We start from the raw sequence: 23,024 nt of genomic DNA, 5'->3' as shown, positions 1-23,024 counted from the left end.
ATTCAGGAAAATGTGTTATTAAAAATATATGGCTCATGGAAGAAGACACTGGGAAACATCAACGTGTTTTACATTCATTGCAAGGACATTGGTAGACAAGAGACAAATGCCATTGTCAACTCGAGCATGGCTCATCGAACTTGTATTGCAAACCTTCCTTTATGTTTGTGCACATATTTTATCTTTCAGCAAGAGGATGAATATTTGTTCTAAACCTTTTGGTGTTTCATGTGTACTAATTTTGGATGAAAAGTGATGCGGTGACTTTTGACTTATTTTGTGTAAAACATTTTTTAATCCCCTCCTTCATCCATTGCACCATACAGGAGTCGCCCAGTGGTTTGTTCGTCTGCTTACGTACTTTTCTTGGTTTCGGAAGAGACCATGTGGACAGATTCCATTCGCGCACTGGACAGCGTGTCTTCTTGCACATTAAACGCACACGCAAACCGGTAATTTTAGCTTGATGTCCTCTTTTAATTTATATTTACAATGTTTTTCATCCTCAGTATAATAATTGGTACCAATGTCCAGAAATCTTAAAATTACCTCTGCCACCGAAGGTGGGTGGAGGTTATGTTTTCACCCTTGTCTGTTTGTCTGTCTGTTTGTCTGTGAACAAGATATCTCAAAAAGTTGTGGACAGATTCAGACGGAATTTGGCGGAGAGGTAGCGTATGTGACACGGACGAAACGATTAGATTTTTGTGAAGATCCGGATCTGGCTTGTAAATTTTTTTTCGTGATTCTTCACCTTTGGGAGATAGAGCCAAAATGATATATCTCAAAACGTTATCTCAAAAATATCTCAGAGTTATGGACGGATTCAGAGGAAACCTGGTGGAGAGTTTGGGTATAGGACAAGGAAGAATTTAGTTTTCGTGAAGATTTGAATCGGGATTAGAGAATTTTTTAAAGTGGTTCTTCACCATTGAGTGATGGGGCTAAAACCGACATATAGCATTATATCTCAAAAGGTTATGGACAGATTCAGACGAAACTAGATGCACGGGTTTGGTGTGTGACAAGGACAAATCGATTTGATTTTGGTGAAGATCTGAATATGGATTCGGATACAAGAATTATTAAATTCCTAAAGTGATTGATTCTTCACCATTGAGAGATCGGTCGAAAAGCTACATATAACATGATATTTAAAATAAGTTGCAGACGAGTTATGACTAAACATGGGGGATGAGTTGATAAGGTGACCAATTAGATTTTGGTTCAGGTCCGAATCCAAATCCGGCGTATCAGTGGGATGCAAAACATAAACTGTTAGGCCAAGCCTAGAAACAAACGAAACCCTTTATACATACCCTTATAACCCCATCAGAATTACCCTTTCGAATGACACTTTAAAATTACCCTTTAGAATTACCTTTTAGAATTACCTTTCAGAATTACCTTTTAGATTACCTTTCAGAATTACCTTTCAGAATTACCTTTTAGAATTACCTTTTAGAATTACCTTTTAGAATTACCTTTTAGAATTACCTTTTAGAATTACCTTTCAGAATTACCTTTCAGAATTACCTTTCAGAATTACCTTTCAGAATTACCTTTCAGAATTACCTTTCAGAATTACCTTTCAGAATTACCTTTCAGAATTACCTTTCAGAATTTCCTTTTAGAATTACCTTTTAGAATTACCTTTTAGAATTGCCTTTTAGAATTACCTTTCAGAATTACCTTTCAGAATTACCTTTTAGAATTACCTTTTAGAATTACCTTTTAGAATTGCCTTTTAGAATTACCTTTTAGAATTGCCTTTTAGAATTACACTTTAGAATTACCTTTTAGAATTACCTTTTAGAATTACCTTTTAGAATTGCCTTTTAGAATTACACTTTAGAATTACCTTTCAGAATTACCTTTCAGAATTACCTTTTAGAATCACCTTTTAGAATTACCTTTTAGAATTGCCTTTTAGAATTACACTTTAGAATTACCTTTCAGAATTACCTTTTAGAATTGCCTTTTAGAATTGCCTTTTAGAATTGCCTTTTAGAATTGCCTTTTAGAATTGCCTTTTAGAATTACCTTTCAGAATTTCCTTTCAAAATTTCCTTTTAGAATTACTTTTTAGAATTACCTTTTAGAATTGCCTTTTAGAATTACCTTTTAGAATTGCCTTTTGGAAATACCTTTTAGAATTGCCTTTTGGAAATACCTTTTAGAATTGCCTTTTAGAATTGCCTTTGAGAATTGCATTTTAGAATTGCCTTTTAGAATTACCTTTCAAAATTTCCTTTTAGAATTACTTTTTAGAATTGCCTTTTAGAATTGCCTTTTAGAATTACCTTTTAGAATTACCTTTTAGAATGACCTTTTAGAATTGCCTTTTAGAATTGCCTTTGAGAATTGCCTTTTAGAATTATCTTTTAGAATTACCTTTTAGAATTGCCTTTTTGAATTGCCTTTAAGAATTACCTTTTAGAATTGCCTTTTAGAATTGCCTTTTAGAATTGCCTTTGAGAATTGCCTTTTAGAATTGCCTTTTAGAATTGCCTTTGAGAATTGCCTTTGAGAATTGCCTTTTAGAATTGCCTTTTAGAATTGCCTTTGAGAATTGCCGTTTAGAATTGCCGTTTAGAATTGCCTTTAAGAATTACCTTTTAGAATTGCCTTTTAGAATTGCCTTTTAGAATTGCCTTTTAGAATTGCCTTTTAGAATTACCTTTTGAATTGCCTTTTAGAATTACCTTTTAGAATTACCTTTTAGAATTACCTTTCAGAATTACCTTCTAGAATTACCTTTTAGAAATACCTTTTAGAATTGCCTTTTAGAATTGCCTTTTAGAATTGCCTTTTAGAATTGCCTTTTAGAATTGCCTTTTAGAATTACCTTTTAGAATTACCTTTTAGAATTACCTTTTCGAATTACCTTTTCGAATTACCTTTTCGAATTACCTTTCAGAATTACCTTTCAGAATTGCCTTTTAGAATTGCCTTTTAGAATTGCCTTTTAGAATTGCCTTTTAGAATTACCTTTCAGAATTACCTTTCAGAATTACCTTTTAGAATTACCTTTTAGAATTACCTTTCAGAATTACCTTTCAGAATTACCTTTTAGAATTGCCTTTTGGAATTGCCTTTTAGAATTACCTTTTAGAATTACCTTTTAGAATTACCTTTTAGAATTACCTTTTAGAATTACCTTTTAGAATTACCTTTTAGAATTACCTTTTAGAATTACCTTTTAGAATTACCTTTTAGAATTACCTTTTAGAATTACCTTTCAGAATTACCTTTCAGAATTACCTTTCAGAATTACCTTTCAGAATTACCTTTCAGAATTACCTTTCAGAATTACCTTTTAGAATTGCCTTTTAGAATTGCCTTTCAGAATTACCTTTCAGAACAACCTATTAGAATTACCCTTTAGAATTACCCTTTAGAATTACCCTTTAGAATTATCCTTTAGAACCCTTTAGAATCACCCGATAAACTTACCATATATTAGAGCCCTTTAGAATTATCCTTAATATATTACCTTTAGAATTACCCTTTAGATGTTACCCTTTTGTATTGTTGCAGAATGTAATATGTCTACTCTATGAAGATAACAGAGAGACAGAGACTATCACTTTCTGGTGAACGATTTAATCAAACTTGCTGGAACAAACTCACTTGCATTTAAACAAATACTTAATTGAATATACAGCACACAAGACATCAAATGAGTTTATTACTGCTCTTCAAGGGTACAGGTCTCTTATAGTTGGTGCAAGGTCAGAAAGTAATTAAAAGGTCATTGAAGTTGCAGCCAGGCCGACGCCAGGGCCCATGTGTTTCTCATTAATCACATCATAAGGCCAGGAATATGTTTGTTTAGCCAGGCTGGAAGTCATTCTTATCTGCAGGTCTCAGCGAGAAGAAGAGGTGGGGGCATGGAACTTATCTCCGTAGAAAGGTTTCTGTTGATTCCAGCAATTCCAGAGCGCTGACCCTGCATTTCCACAGCTTCTCCCAGAGTACTTGCCCCATAGTGAGCTGCATCTCCCGTTGTCATCCATCATCAGCTCTTTCTAGCTTTTAACATTTCTAACATGTTCCAATGTATATTAATTTATCATGTTTACAGATTATGCAATATTGTGATGGCTCTAGATAATTCTACAAAACAATATTCATGTTTCTGTTATCTTCTGCAATGTAAAAAGCTCAAAACACAAATTACAATTTTAGCTATGAATAATAACTCACAGGGACCTATTGATGTTCAATAATAAGGAAGTCCATGAAAAAGGACTTCCACAGTATACTTGGTCGAGGCTAGTGCAAGAGCTAACACATATGAATGATCGTTTTAAGGCCATTTTCCCCGCTAGAGCGGGGGTTAGCCTTGCGGGCCCCATGACAATCATGGTTCCCTGTTTGAGGCAATGTTTTTATGGCCGGATGCCCTTCCTGACGCCAACCCTTGGTCGCTTCTTATGATGCGCAGGGATACGGTGTACCTATTCTAAATCGGGGTACACACCGTGATCATTCATCCCAGCAAGCTGGTACTCAATTTGCCGACCTCGGAAGGATGACAGGCTGAGTCAACCCCCCTGGTGTTAATTTAGCGATCAATCGGGATCCCAAGCCGGCACCCTAACCGCTAAGCCAACACCAGGCTGACGAACACATATAACATATAATAAAGGGAGTGGGAGACAAGAGGTGGAGAGAGAGGGGGAAGCACAACAACAGTAAAGAACAAGGACATCAGGAGATCTGTGGAAGGGAGGGGGCTGGGGCGCGGTACACGGGATAAGAAGATGGACAGGGAATTTGAAGGAGGTGGATTTGGGGTGTATTAACAGGGGTATATAAATCAAGGTTTTGGATGGGGGAAGATAAGAGATTGTGGTGAACAGCTGTTTTAAAGACCTGGAGGGAGGAGTGGGATTGAAGAGAGTGAGGGAGTTTGTTCCAGAGGTGGGAGAAAAGAGGAATGAAAGAGTGAAGGTGAGCAGAGTCTTGAATTTGGCAGTTTCACCAGAAGAGGGTTTCTGACAGACCTTGTGTGTCCTAAAGGAATATTTGGGGGACAGAGCCCAGAGAGAGCTGGGGGGGGGGGGGGGGGCGGCAAGGCCAGAGAGGAGTCGGTAGAAGACGGAAAGACCACCAACCTGCCTGCGGTGAGTGAGTGAAAGGTCCTTGGAGTTAGCTTCATCGCGGGACATTCCAATGATTCTGAACGCTTTGGTTTCAACAGCGTGAAGACGAGCTAGGTGTGAGGCAGGAGCACCAGACCTCGTCGCGGACACTGCACACTGCACACTGCACACTCTGCAAGGTGACGTGACGTGACGTGATGTCTGCCGCGGACGGTCGTCCGAGCCGGCATCCTCGTCATGTTTTGCCGTTGCCACGTTGTGTTGGTTGTTTGTTTTACACAGTAAAGGAACCTTTACACAGTAAAGGAATGATCACAAAAATAACAGCGAAAGGCAAAGCAAGCACGCGACCGCAGCACAGGACAAAATGCACACACATGGCATTGCCTTTTTTTTTTTTTTTTTTTTTTTTTTGTATACAAGATCGAGGCTCGTGAAAGAGCGAACATTAATCACACAGAAAGACAAACCGACACATAAAACATATAACATCGGGAGCGTTAGACAAGATGGGGAGAGAGGGGGAAGGACACAAACACAACATTTGAGAGCAGGGACCGAGAGACATGGAGACATCGAGAGATCTGAGAGAGGGCGAGGGCTTTGGGGGGTGGGCATGGGAAGGGGGCGGTGGGAGAGGTATAAAACATATGGACACTGCCAGGACTTCCAGGAAAGAAGTTGGAATTTCAAACAAGGTGGATCTGGGGTGAATTAGCGGGGGTAGAAAAGATCAAGGTTTTGGATGGGGGAAGATAAGAGATGGTGGTGAACAGCTGTTTTAAAGACCTGGAGGGAGGAGTGGGATTGAAGGGAGTGAGGGAGTTTGTTCCAGAGGCGGGAGAAAAGAGGAATGAAAGAGTGAAGGTGAGCAGAGAGCCGAGATTTCGGCAGTTTAACCATCAGAGGGTTGCTGGCAGATCTTGTGCGACCTGTAGGAATATTTGGGGGACAGAGCACAGAGAGAGCTGGGGGTGCAAGGCCGGAGAGGAGTCGGTAGAAGACAGAAAGACCACCTACCTGCCTGCGGTGAGTGAGTGAAAGGCCCTCAGAGATAGCTTCATCGCGGGAGATTCCAATAATTCTGAAAGCTTTGGTTTCAACAGCGTGAAGCCGAGCTAGGTGTGAGGCAGGAGCACCGGCCCATAGGGGAGAACAGTATTCCATTGAGCTGCGGATGAAAGCCTTGTATGTGGTGAGGAGCTCAGGTGTGCCGAGGAAGGACTTCGCATGACGGAGGATTAGGGCTGTCAACCGATCCGAGACCGGGACGAAATCCCGGCGGTTTCGGCTTTCGAGACGGTCTCGGGACGGTCCCGAGATAAATTGATTGACGCAATTTCTCGGTAAAAAAATCCCGGTTAAAATTCCAACTTCTTGCAGATATTTTCCATAATAGAGGCATTTATTGAGCCTTGCTTTCATTACTCTGCTTCTGCACAAGCATCATTTTTCGCAAGTGCAGCTGAACTGACACAAACGATGATAGATAAAGTAAACTCACTGTTCCAGGATTTTCCCCTCGTCAACAAACAATGCACTGCAAACGAATCCGAATTCCGAATCCGGATCTTCACCAACATCTAATCATGTCGTCCTTGTCACACACGCTGCATCTCCACAAAATTTCGTCCGAATCCGTCCACAACTTTTTGAGATATTGTGTTCACAAACAAACAGACAAACAGACAGGAGTGAAAACATAAACCTCCATCCACCTTTGGTGGCGGAAGTAACGACATCAGGATGAAGGTCACGATGAAAATCCGCCGCATCGCGGCTTTATTAAACCGTTGAATTCTTCCGCCGTATCACTCCGCCTCGCCCCGCTTTACGCTGCGGTCACGTGTCCGTCCTTGGAGACGAGTTACGGAATGTGGTTGCTATGGTCTTTTGCACATTAATATCGAGGGACTCGCTCGAGGCCCCGTGATTGGAGGGACGATGTTTATTTAGATTAAAAACACGTTTATAACGGATTATTCTACACACAATGTATTAATACAAGTACAATACATTATGTAGTTTTATGAAATGAGTTTTTGATGAACGTTTATGTTTAATTGCAACGCTAAATCTATAAATTGTAAGAATCCCTCGGGGTTTGGTTTGACGGTTTGAATGTGAAAGTATTTTGGTTATCTTATCTCCACTTTAGGCCTGATAAGTTGATTACGTTTACTTTAGTCACAGAGTCAAAATAAGGAGGGGGGGGGGGGGGGTGATCACTACACCGCCTGCTTTATAATTTACTACCAGAAGTACCCAGCATTGCCGGGAGGGGAACGGGGGGGGAGCGAGCCCCTTGGCGATCACAACTCACAAAATGATAATGAAACTCCAACCGGGACTCGAATATGCCTGGGCAGAAACATTTTCTCCCTCTCTCTGACATTCCGAGCAAGAAATTACACGACAATACAAACTGTAATGAGATAACCCGGTCCCATCGGTGGCCGATCATGTGCATGTAGGCGGTGTATTTTATTTCATCCCGGTAAATGGAAGCTAAGTCGGAATTTAAGTACTCAACATCAGAAATGAATTTTTTTCATTGTTGTTTATATATTGTAATGAAATTCCATTATTTTTGAAGCCTTATTATTTATTTATTTTTTATTTTTTATTTTTTATTTTTTTACTTTGCCGGGAACCGAGCCGATCCGAGATCCCGTTATGAAAATTGAAAATTTATCGAGACGGTTCCGAGACGGGATTTTGAATCTAGCTAACAGCACTACGGAGGATGCCCAGTCGGCGACTGGCTTTGGAGGCCAGCTTGGAAATGTGGTTTTCCCAAGAAAGATCATGGCAGATAGTGAGACCCAAAAGCTTGAGCAACAGAACTTCTTGGAGAGGATTGTTGAGAAAGTAGATGGGAGGGTTGTCCAGTCGATCTTTTCGGAGAGACATAGTAAGAGTGTGAGATTTGTCCGGATTGAAAGACATGTTCCACTTGTTTGACCAGTCTGTGATTTTGTCCAAGTCTTCAGAGAGTGAGGAGGCTGCAGACTGCCGATCTGAGGGAAGAGGAATGGAGCGGCAGAGAGTGGAGTCATCAGCAAAGAGATAGAGAGGATTTTCAAGAGAGTCAGAGAGATCATTGATGAAGACCAGAAAAAGCATGGGGCCCAGAACACTGCCTTGGGGAACTCCAGCCTGAACAGGAAGAGGAGATGAGAGAAACCCATTCAGGGCCACACGTTGACGACGACTAGAGAGGAAGTCCGCCAGCCATGCGTGGAGATTTCCATGGATACCAAAGGAGGAGAGTTTGGTGAGCAGAGCGGGGTGCCAGACCGTGTCGAAGGCACGTGATATGTCGAGGGAGACAGCTCTAATTTCCTGTTTGGCATTGAGGACCTCCATCCATTGTTGAGACAGCAGAAGCAGCATGTCCAGAGTAGAGTGACCTGGTCTGAAACCAAATTGATGATCAGAGATCAAGCCATTGGAGAAGAGGAAAGATTTCATATCCGAAGCAATGATGGATTCCATGAGTTTGCTGATAATTGGGAGAAGGCTGATTGGTCTGTAGTTGCTAGGATCTGTTTTTGCACCTTTTTTGTGCAAAGCGGTGATGTTGGCTGATTTCCAAGCAGATGGCAGTTGACCTTGAGCAAAAGAGAGGGTGAAGAGAACAGAGAGAGGGTGAGATAGAGCAGCAGAGCAGGATTTTAGGACCCGTGGGCTGATGCCGTCGGGTCCAGTTGCAGAATCAGAGTCGAGGGTTGACAGAAACTTTTCCACCTTGTCAGGAGGAAAGGACACGGAGTCCAGGAGCAGCAGGGTACGACTGGGTATGGTGGGTACAGAGAGGGATGGGTTTGGGACGCAAGATTTAGAGGCAAACACAGAGTTGAGGCATTCAGCTTTTTTACGTGCGGAGTCAGCTGTGTAGCCGTTTGAGGTAAGAGAGGGGATGGAGGGGGAACAAACACCAGAAACGGATTTGACCAGATGCCACCAGGATTTGGAAGAGGGAGACAGATAAGAGAGTTCGGTCTTGAGAACGGAGAGATATTGTTTCCTGGCTCTCCTGAGGGTGGACACACACTTGTTTCGGGCTTTGTGAAAGGAAATGAGATTTCCTTCCGTTGGATTTGCTTTCCAGGAGACGAAGGCAAGTTGTTTCTGGGCAACAGCCTCACCACAAGAATCCGTGTACCATGGACGGGAGGAAGGGTATGACAACTGAAGATGAGTTGGGATAAATCTGTGCATGAGAGAGAGCAATTTACTTTGGAAGAATTCCCAGGATGAGTTGATGTCAGAGGTGGTAGAGATGGGAGACCAGTCCAGATGATTGATGGCTGCTTGAAGACCGTGCAAGTTGGCCTGAGTGAAATGCCAGACTCGTCGACGCTGAGCAGGCTCTCTGAGGATGGTCAGAGAGATGTCCACTTTAACAAGGACATGATCAGATGATCCGATTGGAGCAGAAGAAGAGCAGCAGACATTTTCAGGGAAGTTAGTCATAACCAAGTCCAGAAGAGAAGATGTTCCGTTGACTGAGATCCGGGTCGGGAAATTGACAGATTGTGTCAGTCCCAGTGAGTCGCAGAAGTCCTTTGCTGACGGAGCCATGGCTGGTGAGAGAGGTACCCACACCCAGCCAACTGGCATGATGACAGTTGAAATCACCACATATGAGGAAGAGAGAGTTGGGATTAGTAGATAGAAGTTGGTCCATAGTATCAGAAAGCGAGATGTAGATGGAGTCATCACTGTTTGGTGGACGGTACAACACACATATGAACAAGAGGTGGGAGCGAAGGGGAAGCCGTAGCCAGAGGTATTCCTGGGGGTGAGGTGGAGAGAGTGCAGTGCAAGGCGAGTGAGGAAGAGAGTTTTTGATAAAGATAGCAACCCCGCCTCCAGGACGAGGCTCAGGTCTATCATACCGGAGGAGGGAGTAGCCCGGGAGAGATACTAAGGAATCAGAGACATCATAAAGGAGGAAAGTTTCTGTTAAGCAGATCACGTCTGGTTTGACAGAAGCAACCTGTATGGAGAGATCAGTTAAGTTTGAACGAAGGCCCCGGATGTTTGAGGTCCATACCGTTAATGAAGAGGAAGGGGGAGCATCAGATACAGAACAGGGGGGAGGAGGGGTAGGGTAAGATGTGGAAGAGGTGGAAGAGGTAGGGAGAGCTGTTGAAGGTGTGTCAGAGATTTCAGAATAGCTCGGAGAAAGGGAAGGATGGGGTGGACAAAAGGTTTGATGGTGATTGGGTGAGGCACAATGAGGTGTTATTTGAGGAGGGGGAAGAGCGAGGCAGAAGGCTGGGGGAGATGGAAGTGTGAGTTGGAAGGGGGAAGAAGCGGGGAGGACGCTTTGAGGAGGGGGAGTGAGAGGGGGGAAATTGAGAAGCAATGAGGGTGGGGAGATTTGAAGGGGAGGGGTGAGGGGGGAGTTTGGGAGGGAAGGGACAAGGGGAGGGATTTGAAAGGGATGGGATATGGGGGGGATTTGGAGGGGAGGGGTGAGGCAGGAGTCTAGGAGAGGAGAGGAGGGGCGAGGGGGCGTCTTGGCGGGGAGGGGTGAGGGGGTAGTTTAGGAGGGAGGGGGCAAGGGGGGAGATTTGAAAGGGATGGGTGATGGGGAAGATTTGGAGGGGAGGGGTTATGGGGAAGATTTGGAGGGGAGGGGTTATGGGGAAGATTTGGAGGGGAGGGGTGAGATTGGATTTTAGAAAGTGTACGATTTATGGGAAACGAACATTTATTGCAAAATGAGTTTCTTGTGACCTTCGAGTTAAAAATACGTTTAAGGACGCTGGATGGAGGATGGAGTGCAGGAGAGTTTAGGGAATGTAGAAAAAAGGCACTATAGGAGATGGATATTTTTTTTGGGATGAATTGATTTGGTGAGCAAGTCAAAAGCAGCCTTTTAAAGAAGAAGAAGAAAAAGGTGTTATAAAATATGACGGAATGCATAACTTGAGGGGAAAGTGTAAACATTGAAGGTTAATAACAGTGAAAACTATCTCGGGAAATGGGGGAGAAACACGTGGTCGAAGAACGAACGAACGAATAAGAATGAATAAACGAATGAGTACAGAGAAGGAAATATTTTTTATTTTTTTTTGAGTTGAGATTTACACAAGGAAGTAGGCTATGGGTGAAAAGACTGGGAATACAGAGAACGAAAGTTATTGGATCACAAACGACGGACCGCTGAGAGAAAAACAAAGCCTCAAGGTTGTACAGTGTACACTGTACAAGGCCTCAAGACACGACACGAATTAAGACGATTTTCAATACAGGTATGAAAGATTTGCACCGAAAAATCTTCGTCGGGACACAATATACATACAACACCATAAATAAATACAGTTTTAACGAAAATACAAATGGGAACAATCACTTAACTTCGATTTCAAATCGTTCGCGACGCGGCAAAGGCCTTGCTCGCGACACGGCAAACAGACGATCAATTTATGAAAGATAAACACCGAGAAACAACCAAAGTTGCACACAATAACTTCACACACCGAAAGATAAATACAGTTTCGACAAAATACAATTGTGAACAGACTTAACTTCGAAAAACGTGGAGACCGTGTGGAGCTTCGAAAATCCCTCCCGAAATCCTTCGAATCGAAATGTTTTGAATGAGAACCAGCAGCTATGCGTATGTATACTGTACGTACATTTTAAAAATATTTTTAATGTGCTTTTTATTGTATTTTAAATTGTTTTTTAGCTTCTTTTATTGTTAATTTTAATGTACTATTTTATTTATTTGAAATAATTTTTTTTCACGTCCTATTATGATGTAGGAGTGACGTAAAGTCGCACATAATGACGTTCGCTGAACTGAAATTTACTCTGGAAGAGTGGCGTAAAGTCGGATTTGACGTAGGTCGAAATGGCGTAAAACGGGGTATTGCTATATATATATATATATATAAAAGAGTGAGAGATATGTTTCTGTGATAGTGAGATATGTACTGTATATATATATATATATATATATATATGTATATATATATATATATATATATATATATATATATATATATATATATATATATATATATATACACACACACACACAGACTTGATATATATATATATATATATATATATTTATATATATATATATATATATATATATATATATATATATATATATATATATATATATATATACATACACACACACACACACAGACTTGGCATTTAATATGGAATATTGTTTTTGTGGGGGTGAACTTACTTTTCAAGATGACTTAGAACCAAAAGTTCATTGGAATTATGTTGAAATTATTGTAGATTTTGTTAATGTGACCTTTAAAAGAAACAAAAACCACATTTGACATTTTGAAGTAAATAAATTGATCCTTGAAAGTGATGGAAACTGATATCGAACTCAATTCATGGACAGTACTGTGTTAAACTTCTGTACGTTTTCCAGAAGTATCTCTTTATTTTGCACATTAGCCAAAATATTTTCAACGAAAACAAAAGTTAAATTATGACTGGGATTACGGACAGTAAAATTACAGTTCAGTACTTCGTGTAACCCCCACGAGCATTCAGGAGAGCACGTACACGTTGAGGCATGCTGTTCACGAGATTTGCCAAGGTTTGGACAGGAATCGCTTGCCATGCAGTGACAATAGTCTGCTGCAATTGACGCACTGAGGTCGTCTGCTGGTCCAAGTTGTCGATTTGACGCGTTAATTCTGCCCACAAGTTCTCTATCGGATTCATATCCAGGGACATGGCAGGCCACTCCATATGCTCGACACCACGGTCAGCAAGAAAATGTTGGATCATGCGAGCACGATGAGGCCGTGCATTGTCATCTTGGAAGACAAAGTTTCCTCGAAAGGCTGCACGAGCAAATGGAGGCAATGTTTCTTCCAGAATGGCCCTGTACTTGAACTGGTTCAGGTTTCCATTCAGAACAACCAGGTCAGTTTTGCCCCTGCATGAAAAGCAGCCCAAACGGTCACCCCACCACCTCCAGCTTGGACTCTTGGCACAATACAATCATCGTTGTAGGCTTCATGCACTTGTCTGCGCACTCGGTTGCGGCCATCTTGATGATCGACCAGAAATCTAGACTCGTCACTGAAGGTCACGTGATTCCAGTGTCCTGGCTGCCATTGACGGTGCTCTCTAGCCCACTGCAATCGACGCTGGCGGTGTTGTCTAGTCAGGCGTGGCTTTCTCAGGGGACGCCTGGCACGATAGCCTGCTTGAACCAGTCGTTGGTTGACTCGCCTTCTGGATACAGGCACATTTGTCAGTTGCTGCCACTCAGCCCGAAGCCGATTAGCTGACTTGGTACGGCCATTGCAGACTAACCGGTGCAGCTGGCGATCATCTCTCCTTGTGGTTCTGCGGGGACGTCCTGGCCTCGGTATTGGAGTAGGGACACCCCTCTGAGCATGTCGTTTCAGGATCTTTGACACCTGACCTTGAGTGATGCCATACTGTCGAGCAATAGCACGCTGTTTCATGCCAGAATTTCGTAAAGCCACCACTCCATGACAAACAGCATTGTCGAGTTGACGGACCATCTCCAGTGGAAGCGGCAATATCTTTTGTGGACGTGCAGCAGTTGTTTTCCACGAATACAGAACGCAACAACCCTTATATACACGATTGTGGAGCCAATCGTAAAATGTACCTGTCCTTACATTTTGTCACGCCACCTGTGATATTATCCTGTTGTTGACTTCTTGCTGCGAAAGACAATCAGTGACATGGTTCTTTCAACAAAGACATCACCGAAGCATAAAAGAAACTCACCAGATTGATATACTGAGTTCAGAAATTAAACCCAAGTCAAGAAAAAAAAAAATTCCATATTAAATGCCAGGTCTGTGTATATATATATATATATATATATATATATATATATTTATACAGAAACGTTGCAGAAAGTTACAGAAACGGAGGACGGCGCTCCCCTTAGCGGGGGGGGGGGGGGTTAATCCCCCTTCTATTTGCACTGGCCGTCTCCGACCCTGTGGGGCGGGCAGGATTGCCCGAAGTGATTGGTCAAGGGATTCCCGTACACCTCCGGCAATCCCTCCACAAGGCAGGTGGGTAACTCCGCTCGAAACCACGGGCAAGATGTTATTTGCTGAGCGGTTTTAGCAGCCCGCGGTTTGAACCATTAGCAAAGACTAAACCCGATTCATATGCGTTGGCCAAAATCGCACCACAGGAACTCGATGTGGAAATCTCTAAAGTGACCGAATGTGAAGAAGAAAAAGGGGTAAAGAAAGACCACTGGTATTTATTACTAATTATGTACAAAACATAATTCCGGGACTTCCGGAGACTTCTGGTCCCTCGAGCGACAGGGCTTGCTTCGATCTCTCCACGGCATCAAATTCTGAGTGTTTTCCCGTTCGTTTCTTTGTCAAATTTCCGCTGCGTATTTTGTTGTGTATGTGTTATTGTGTGTTTCTATTTGGTTTTGGTTTTGTAGTTGTTGCAAATTTGTGTGTAATTAGTCGTTTCTTTGTTCGCGCCTCGTGCGGCCTGGTGTCTCGTGCGGCCTCCTCTTCTCGACTTGTGCCCCGCCCCCTATATCTCGTTTTTCTTTCACCTCTGCTCCTGCTTTCTCAAATCCACGTTCTCACTTAGGGACTTTTCCCAGATTGTTTTTCATGGTTTTGTTTAAATATTTATTTAAATATGTTTAAACCGCAGCCGTGATGCTGACGCCACCACCCCCACCCCCCAGAATTTCCATGTTTTAAACGTTTCCCAGTGTGTACCCTGGATAAGAATAGGTACGCCGTATCCCTGCGTGTCGTAAGAGGCGACTAAGAGGGTTGGCGTCAGGAAGGGCATCCGGCCATGAACACATTGCCTCAAAAAGAGAACCATGACAATTACAACTACATGTGGACAGGGTACAGCCCGAAGTGGAGATCGGTTTCTGAGGTTTGGGACATGGAATGTAGGGACAATGACAGGGAGATCAGGAGAAGTGGTGGAAGTATTGGTCAGAAGAAGAGTGGACATATGTTGTGTGCAAGAGACGAGATGGAAGGGAAGTGCTGTGAGAATGGTGAAGGGAAGGCAGGGACAGAAATACAAGTTTGTGTGGCAAGGGTGCCTGGAGGGCGTGAATGGTGTTGGTGTCCTGTTTTCTGAGGAGTTTGTAGACAGTGTGGTGAGTGTGACGAGAGTGAGTGATAGGTTGATGATGGTGAAAATGATGATTGGAAAGCTCTTGGTGAACGTCATCTCGGGATATGCTCCGCAGGTTCGTCGAAGCGATGAAGAGAAGGACAAGTTCTGATGTGCGATAGAGAAGCTGATGGAAAACGTGACAGATGAGGAAGTTGTTGTGGAAGGAGGAGACCTAAATGGACATGTGGGAAGGAGTATGGATGGTTTTGACGGAGTTCATGGGGGTTACGGATATGGTGTGAGAAATGGAAAAGGTGAAAGGATTTTGGAGTTTGCTGATGGAGCTGATTTGTTGATTTGTAATACTCAGTTCCAGAAAGAGGATAATAAGCTTGTTACATACACGTCAGGTGGGTCGACGACAACCGTTGACGACCTGATGGTGCGTAGGCGAGATAGGGGGCACCTCCGGGACACAAAGGTGATCCCGGGGGAGGAGGCTGTTTCACAGCACCACTTGGTTGTCTGCGACGTAAGGGTGAAAGGTGCGAGGAGAGCTCGGCGGGTGAAGTACCAACCGAGAATGAAGGTGTGGAGGTTGAAAGAGGTGACAGTAAGGGAGGCATTAAAAGAGAGGCTGAGTAGGGTCGATAATGATGTGGTTGAGCTTGAAAGTGGTTGGATGTCAATGAAAGCTAGTCTGTTGGGAGCCGTTGTTGAGGTATGTGGATGGACAAAAGGACCACCGAGGCACTCGGAAACATGGTGGTGGGATAATGAAGTTGGAAAGAGGATTGACGAGAAGAGGAAGAAGTTCAAGGAGTGGCAGAAGGCGAAGGGTACGGGAGCAGAAACAGCAGAGCATGAAAGTTATAAGGCAGCCAGGAAGGCTGCAAAGAAAGAGGTAGCAAAGGCGCAGGAGGCATGGAGGAAAATGTTCGGCGACCGCTTGGATTCGGAAGAGGGTCAGAAAGCAGTATTCAGGATTGCAAAGCAGATAGCGAAAGAGAGGTGTGATGTGATGGGGGTGAGTTGCTTGAAGGATGAAGTGGGACAAATCGTTGTCGACCCAGATGGAATTAAAGGAAGATGGGAAAGATATATGGAAATGCTGTTGAATACAGAGAATGAATGGGATGGCAACATAGAGAGTAACCCAGTTTTAGGACCGGCAGAGAAGATAACTGAGAAGGAAGTTGAGGAAGCGATAAAAGCAATGAAGGGTAGAAAAGTGGGAGGGCCGACGGGAGTTGTGGGAGATATGTTGAAGGCAGCAGGAATTTGTGGTGTGAAGAGAATGACAGAGATCTGTAATCTGGTGGTGAAAGAAGGCCGCATTCCAGTGGATTGGGAACTGAGTACCCTCGTCCTTCTATACAAGGGGAAAGGTGACCCTCTGGAGTGTGGCTCGTACCAAGCGATAAAGTTATTGGAGCATGGAATGAAGGTATTGGAAAGGGTGTTGGAGAGGAGGATAAGGAAGAAAGTGAAGATCGACAAAATGCAGTTTGGATTCATGCCAGGAAGAGGAACGACAGACGCGCTTTTCATTGTGAGGCAGTTGCAGGAGAAGTACATGGAGAAGAGGAAGAAGTTGTTTCTTGGGTTTGTTGATCTGGAGAAAGCATTCGATCGGGTTCCACGCTAAGTATTGACATGGGCATTGAGGAAGTTAGGAGTGGAGGAATGGTTGATCAGAGTAGTGATGGCAATGTACAAAAGAGCGCGCACAGCTGTAAGGACGAAGGACGGGAACAGTGGTGAGTTTGAGGTGAAGGTGGGAGTGCATCAGGGGTCGGTACTAAGTCCACTACTATTTGTAGCTGTGATGGAGGTGCTGGCTCAGAACGTAAAGGAGGGTTTACCGTGGGAGTTGTTGTATGCAGATGATCTGGTGTTGATTGCGGAAAGTATGGATGGACTGAAGGAAAAGATGAACACGTGGAAGGAATGTATGGAGACAAAAGGTCTGAAGGTGAATATCGGAAAGACGAAGGTGATGGCAAGTGGTAAAGCATGTGGTGAGGTGGAAAGAACTGGGCCCTGTGCTGTGTGTAGGAAGGTGTCGGAGTGAACTCCATTCAGTGTACAATGTGCGCTGAGTTGGTTCATCAAAAATGTAGTGGTCTGAGAGGGTCATTAACCAGTGTGGCAGCTACATTCAAATGTAAGGTGTGCACAGAGGGAGCTGCAGATGGAGGAAATGTTTAGTTGGATCTTGGAGAGGGCGTGAAGCTGGAAGGTGTGAAAACATTTTGCTACCTCGGAGACATGCTGAATGGAGAAGGTGGATCAGACTCGGCAACGGTTGCTCGAGTGAGATGTGCATGGAAGAAGTTTCGGGAATTGAGTGGCGTGCTGATGATGAGGGGAGTGTCGTTGAAGCTGAAGGGAAAGGTGTATGCTGCATGTGTGAGAAGTGTTATGATTTATGGGAGCGAGACATGGGTAATGAACGTAGAGCAGCAACGAAGGTTGGAAAGGGTGGAAATGCGAATGGTTCGACGGATGTGTGGAGTATCGTTGAGAGAGAGGAAGACAAATGATGAATTGCGAAAGATGATGGGAATAGACTTGCTTCCGGTTCCTCGGGCGAGTGAGGCGTGCTTCGAGCTCTCCACGGCATCGAAGTTTGAGTGTTTTCCCATTCTTGTCTTTGTCAAATTTCCACTGGTTATTTTGCTGTGTACGTGTTATTGTGTGTTTCTAGTTGGTGTTGGTTTGTGGTTCGTGCAAACTTGTGTGTAGTTAGTCGTTTTCTGAGTCATACCTCGTGCGCGGCCTGGTGACTTGGGGCTTCCCTCCCACCGTCGGTGTTTTGTCGGTTTGGGTTATTTCCTTCGCTGTATTGCTTGTTTCTTTTATTTTGTTTTCTCCCCCTCACCTCACCTCCTGAGACAAAGAATTCTATATTGATTCTTTCTCTCCTCCCGGACACGTGCTTGTTCGCTCTTCTCCTCGTCTCGGCTTGTGCCCCGCCCCCTGTATCTCGTTTTCTTCCGCCTCTGCTCCTTCTTTCTCAAATCCACGTTCTCGCTTGGAGACTTTTCCCGGATTGTTTTTTCATCGTTCTGTCTGGATATTGTTGGAATATGTTTAAACCGCAGCCGTGATGCTGACGCCCTCCCCCCCCCCCCCCCCCCCAGAATTTACATGTTTTAAACGTTTCCCTGTGTGTACCCTGGTCAGAATAGGTACACCGTATCCCTGCGTGTCGTAAGAGACGACTAAGAGGGTTGGCGTCAGGAAGGGCATCCGGCCATAAAAAACATTGCCTCAAAAAGAGAACCATGACAATCACAAGTACATATGGGCAGGGTGCAGCCTGAAGTGGAGATCGGTTTCTGAGGTTTGGGACATGGAATGTGGGGACAATGACAGGGAGATCAGGAGAAGTGGTGGAAGTATTGGTCAGAAGAAGAGTGGACATATGTTGTGTGCAAGAGACGAGATGGAAGGGAAGTGGTGTGAGAATGGTGAAGGGTAGGCAGGGACAGAAATACAAGTTTGTGTGGCAAGGGTGCCCGGAGGGCGTGAATGGTGTTGGTGTCCTGTTTTCTGAGGAGTTTGTAGACAGTGTGGTGAGTGTGACTAGAGTGAGTGATAGGTTGATGATGGTGAAAATGATGATTGGAAAGCTCTTGGTGAACGTCATCTCGGGATATGCTCCGCAGGTTGGTCGAAGCGATGAAGAGAAGGACAAGTTCTGGTGTGCGATAGAGAAGCTGATGGAAAACGTGAAAGATGAGGAAGTTGTTGTGGTGGGAGGAGACCTGAATGGACATGTGGGAAGGAGTATGGATGGTTTTGAGGGAGTTCATGGGGGTTACGGATATGGTGTGAGAAATGGAGAAGGTGAAAGGATTTTGGAGTTTGCTGATGGAGCTGATTTGTTGATTTGTAATACTCAGTTCCAGAAAGAGGACAATAAGCTTGTTACATACACGTCAGGTGGGTCGACGACAACCGTTGACTACCTGATGGTGCGTCGGCGAGATAGGGGGCACCTCCGGGACACAAAGGTGATCCCGGGGGAGGAGGCTGTTTCACAGCACCACTTGGTTGTCTGCGACATAAGGGTGAAAGGTGCGAGGAGAGCTCGGCGGGTGAAGTACCAACCGAGAATGAAGGTGTGGAGGTTGAAAGAGGTGACAGTAAGGGAGGCATTAAAAGAGAGGCTGAGTAGGGTAGAGGATGATGTGGTTGAGCTTGAAAGTGGTTGGATGTCAATGAAAGCTAGTCTGTTGGGAGCCGTTTGTGAGGTATGTGGATGGACAAAAGGACCACCGAGGCACTCGGAAACATGGTGGTGGGATGTTGAGGTTGGAAAGAGGATTGACGAGAAGAGGAAGAAGTTCAAAGAGTGGCAGAAGGCGAAGGGTACGGGAGCAGAAACAGCAGAGCATGAAAGTTATAAGGCAGCCAGGAAGGCTGCAAAGAAAGAGGTAGCAAAGGCGCAGGAGGCATGTAGGAAAATGTTCGGAGAACGCTTGGATTCGGAAGAGGGTCAGAAAGCAGTATTCAGGATTGCAAAGCACATAGCGAAAGAGAGGTGTGATGTGATGGGGGTGAGTTGCTTGAAGGATGAAGTGGGACAAATCGTTGTCGACCCAGATGGAATTAAAGGAAGATGGAAAAGATATATGGAAATGCTGTTGAATACAGAGAATGAATGGGATGGCAACATAGAGAGTAACCCAGTTTTAGGACCGGCAGAGAAGATAACTGAGAAGGAAGTTGAGGAAGCGATAAAAGCAATGAAGAGTGGAAAAGCGGGAGGGCCGACGGGAGTTGTGGGAGATATGTTGAAGGCAGCAGGAAGTTGGGGTGTGAAGAGAATGACAGAGATCTGTAATCTGGTGGTGAAAGAAGGCCGCATTCCAGTGGATTGGGAACTGAGTACCCTTGTCCCTCTATACAAGGGGAAAGGTGACCCTCTGGAGTGTGGCTCGTACCGAGCGATAAAGTTATTGGAGCATGGAAAGAAGGTATTGGAAAGGGTGTTGGAGAGGAGGATAAGGAAGAAAGTGAAGATCGACGAAATGCAGTTTGGATTTATGCCAGGAAGAGGAACGACAGATGCGCTTTTCATTGTGAGGCAGTTGCAGGAGAAGTACATGGATAAGAGGAAGAAGTTGTTTTTTGGGTTTGTTGATCTGGAGAAAGCATTCGATAGGGTTCCACGCAAAGTATTGACATGGGCATTGAGGAAGTTAGGAGTGGAGGAATGGTTGATCAGAGTAGTGATGGCAATGTACAAAAGAGCACGCACAGCTGTAAGGACGAAGGACGGGAACAGTGGTGAGTTTGAGGTGAAGGTGGGAGTGCATCAGGGGTCGGTACTAAGTCCACTACTATTTGTAGCTGTGATGGAGGTGCTGGCTCAGACCGTAAAGGAGGGTTTACTGTGGGAGTTGTTGTATGCAGATGATCTGGTGTTGATTGCGGAAAGTATGGATGGACTGAAGGAAAAGATGAACAAGTGGAAGGAATGTATGGAGACAAAAGGTCTGAAGGTGAATATCGGAAAGACAAAGGTGATGGCAAGTGGTAAAGCATGTGGTGAGGTGGAAAGAACTGGGAAGTGGCCGTGTGCTGTGTGCAGGAAGGGTGTCGGAGTGAACTCCATTCAATGTACAATGTGTGCTGAGTGGGTTCATCAAAAATGTAGTGGTCTGAGAGGGTCATTAACCAGTGTCGGAGATCTCGCGAGATCACGGCGAGGTCACGTCTTTTCGAAGCTGCTCCATGCGCTCACGCTTTCGAAGCTAAGTGATATTTCTCAATTGTGTTTTTGTCGAGACTGTATCTATCTTTCGGTGTATGTACCTACAGCGTATCTTTTGGAAAATTTTCGGTGCTAATTTTTCGTTCATGTATACACAATCGTCGGTTAATGGTATCGAGTATTCTGCGGCCTAGTACTCGTAGGCTTAGACTACCGTACCGTCTCAGACCTTGTGGTCTGTTTTTCTCTCAGCGATTCGTCGAATGCGCTGAAATTATTTTCGTTCTCTGTTTCGTACCAGTCGTTCACCCCGTACCTCCTTGTTTAATATCTGTACTCACAAAAAAAAAAAAAAAAAAACCCAAAAAAATATTTCCTTCCCAGGTCTTATTCGTTTATTTGTTGTTCTTTTTGTTCGTTCGTTCTTCGTTCGCGATCACGCGGTTAGAAATGTATAATCTCTCCCCTGAACAACTATTTTCTCTCATATATTATAACACCCTTTTCTTCTTTTCCTACAAAAGGATGCTTTCGTCTTGCTCACCAAATCTATTCATTCCAAAAAATATATATAATACCATCTCTTACAGTTCCTCCTTTCTACATTCCCTAAACTATCCAGAACTCCATCCCTCCTCCAGTGTCCTCAAACGTATTTTTGACTCAAAGGTCTCAAACTCATTTTGCAAAAAATGTTCGTTTCCCATGAATCGTACACTTTTCAAAATCCAATCTCACCCCTCCCCTCCAAATCCTCCCCATTACCCATCCCTTTCAAATCTCCCCCCTTGCCCCTTCCCTCCCCTCCCTCCTAAACTCCCCCCACACCCCTCCCCTCCGAGACTCTCCCTCGCTCCTCCCCTCCTAGACTCCCCTCTCACCCCTCCTCCTCAAAGCATCCTCCCTGCTTCTTCCTCCTTCCAACTTTCACCTTCATCTCCCCAAACCTCCTGCCTTGCTCTTCCCCCTCCTCAAATAACACCTCACTGTGCCTCACCCAATCTCCATCAAACCTTTTGTCTGCCCCATTCTTCCCTTTCTCCAAGCTATTCTGAAATCTCTGACACACCTTCAACAGCTCTCCCTACCTCTTCCTCCTCTTCCACATTTTACCCTACCCCTCCCCCCCCCTGTTCTGGACCCGATGTTCCCCCTTCCTCTTCATTAACGGTATGGACCTCAAACATCCGGGGCCTTCGCTCAAACTTGACTGACCTCTCCATACAGGTTGCTTCTGACAAACCAGATGTGATCTGCTTAACAGAAACTTTCCTCCATGATGTCTCTGATGCCTTGGTATCTCTCCCAGGTTACTCCCTCCTCCGGTATGATAGACCTGAGCCTCGTCCTGGAGGTGGGGTTGCTATCTTTATAAAAAACCCTTCCTCACTCGCCCTGCACTGCCCTCTCTCCACCTCACCCCCAGGAATACCTTTGGCTACGGCTTCCCCTTCGCTCCCACCTTTTGTTCATATGTGTGTTGTACCGTCCACCAATCAGCGATGACTCCATCTACATCTCACTGTCTGATAATATGGACCAACTTCTATCTACCCATCCCAACTCTCTCTTCCTCATATGTGGTGATTTCAATTGTCACCATGCCAGTTGGCTGGGTGTGGGTACCTCTCTCACCAGCCATGGCTCTTCAGCAAAGGACTTCTGCGACTCACTGGGACTGACACAATCTGTCAATTTCCCGACCCGGATCTCAGTCAACGGAGCATCTTCTCTTCTGGATTTAGTTATGACAAACTTCCCTGAAAATGTCTGCTGCTCTTCTTCTGCTCCAATCGGCTCATCTGATCATGTGCTTGTCAAAGTGGACATCTCTCTGACCATTCTCAGAGAGCCTCCTCAGCGTCGACGAGTCTGGCATTTCACTCGGGCCAACTGGCGTGGTCTTCAAGCAGCCATCAATCATCTGGACTGGTCTCCCATCTCTACCGCCTCTGACATCAACTCATCCTGGGAATTCTTTCAAAGTAAATTGCTCTCTCTCATGCACAGATTTATACCATCTCGTCTTCAGTTGTCATACCCTTCCTCCCGTCCATGGTACACGGAATCTTGTG

General features: G+C 44.3%; 1 protein-coding gene across 4 annotated transcripts in view; it reads left to right on the top strand.

The window, feature by feature from the left end:
• Nucleotides 1–23,024, top strand: part of LOC137429021 (ubiquitin carboxyl-terminal hydrolase 5) — a 119,846-nt gene that overhangs the window by 8,000 nt on the left and 88,822 nt on the right. For all 4 annotated transcript variants that reach the window (XM_068119013.2, XM_068119015.2, XM_068119014.2 and 1 more), the window contains exon 2: nt 327–452. In XM_068119013.2, coding sequence (XP_067975114.2) covers nt 327–452 — 126 coding nt within the window. The remainder of the gene's footprint in view (nt 1–326; nt 453–23,024) is intronic.

This window comes from Myxine glutinosa, chromosome 6 (assembly GCF_964187855.1).
Source record: "Myxine glutinosa chromosome 6, kmMyxGlut1.1, whole genome shotgun sequence".
In the NCBI taxonomy this organism is placed as follows: Eukaryota; Metazoa; Chordata; class Myxini; order Myxiniformes; family Myxinidae; genus Myxine; species Myxine glutinosa.
Note: the sequence above shows the minus strand (reverse complement) of the source record. Positions and strands in the feature narration are given on the sequence as shown.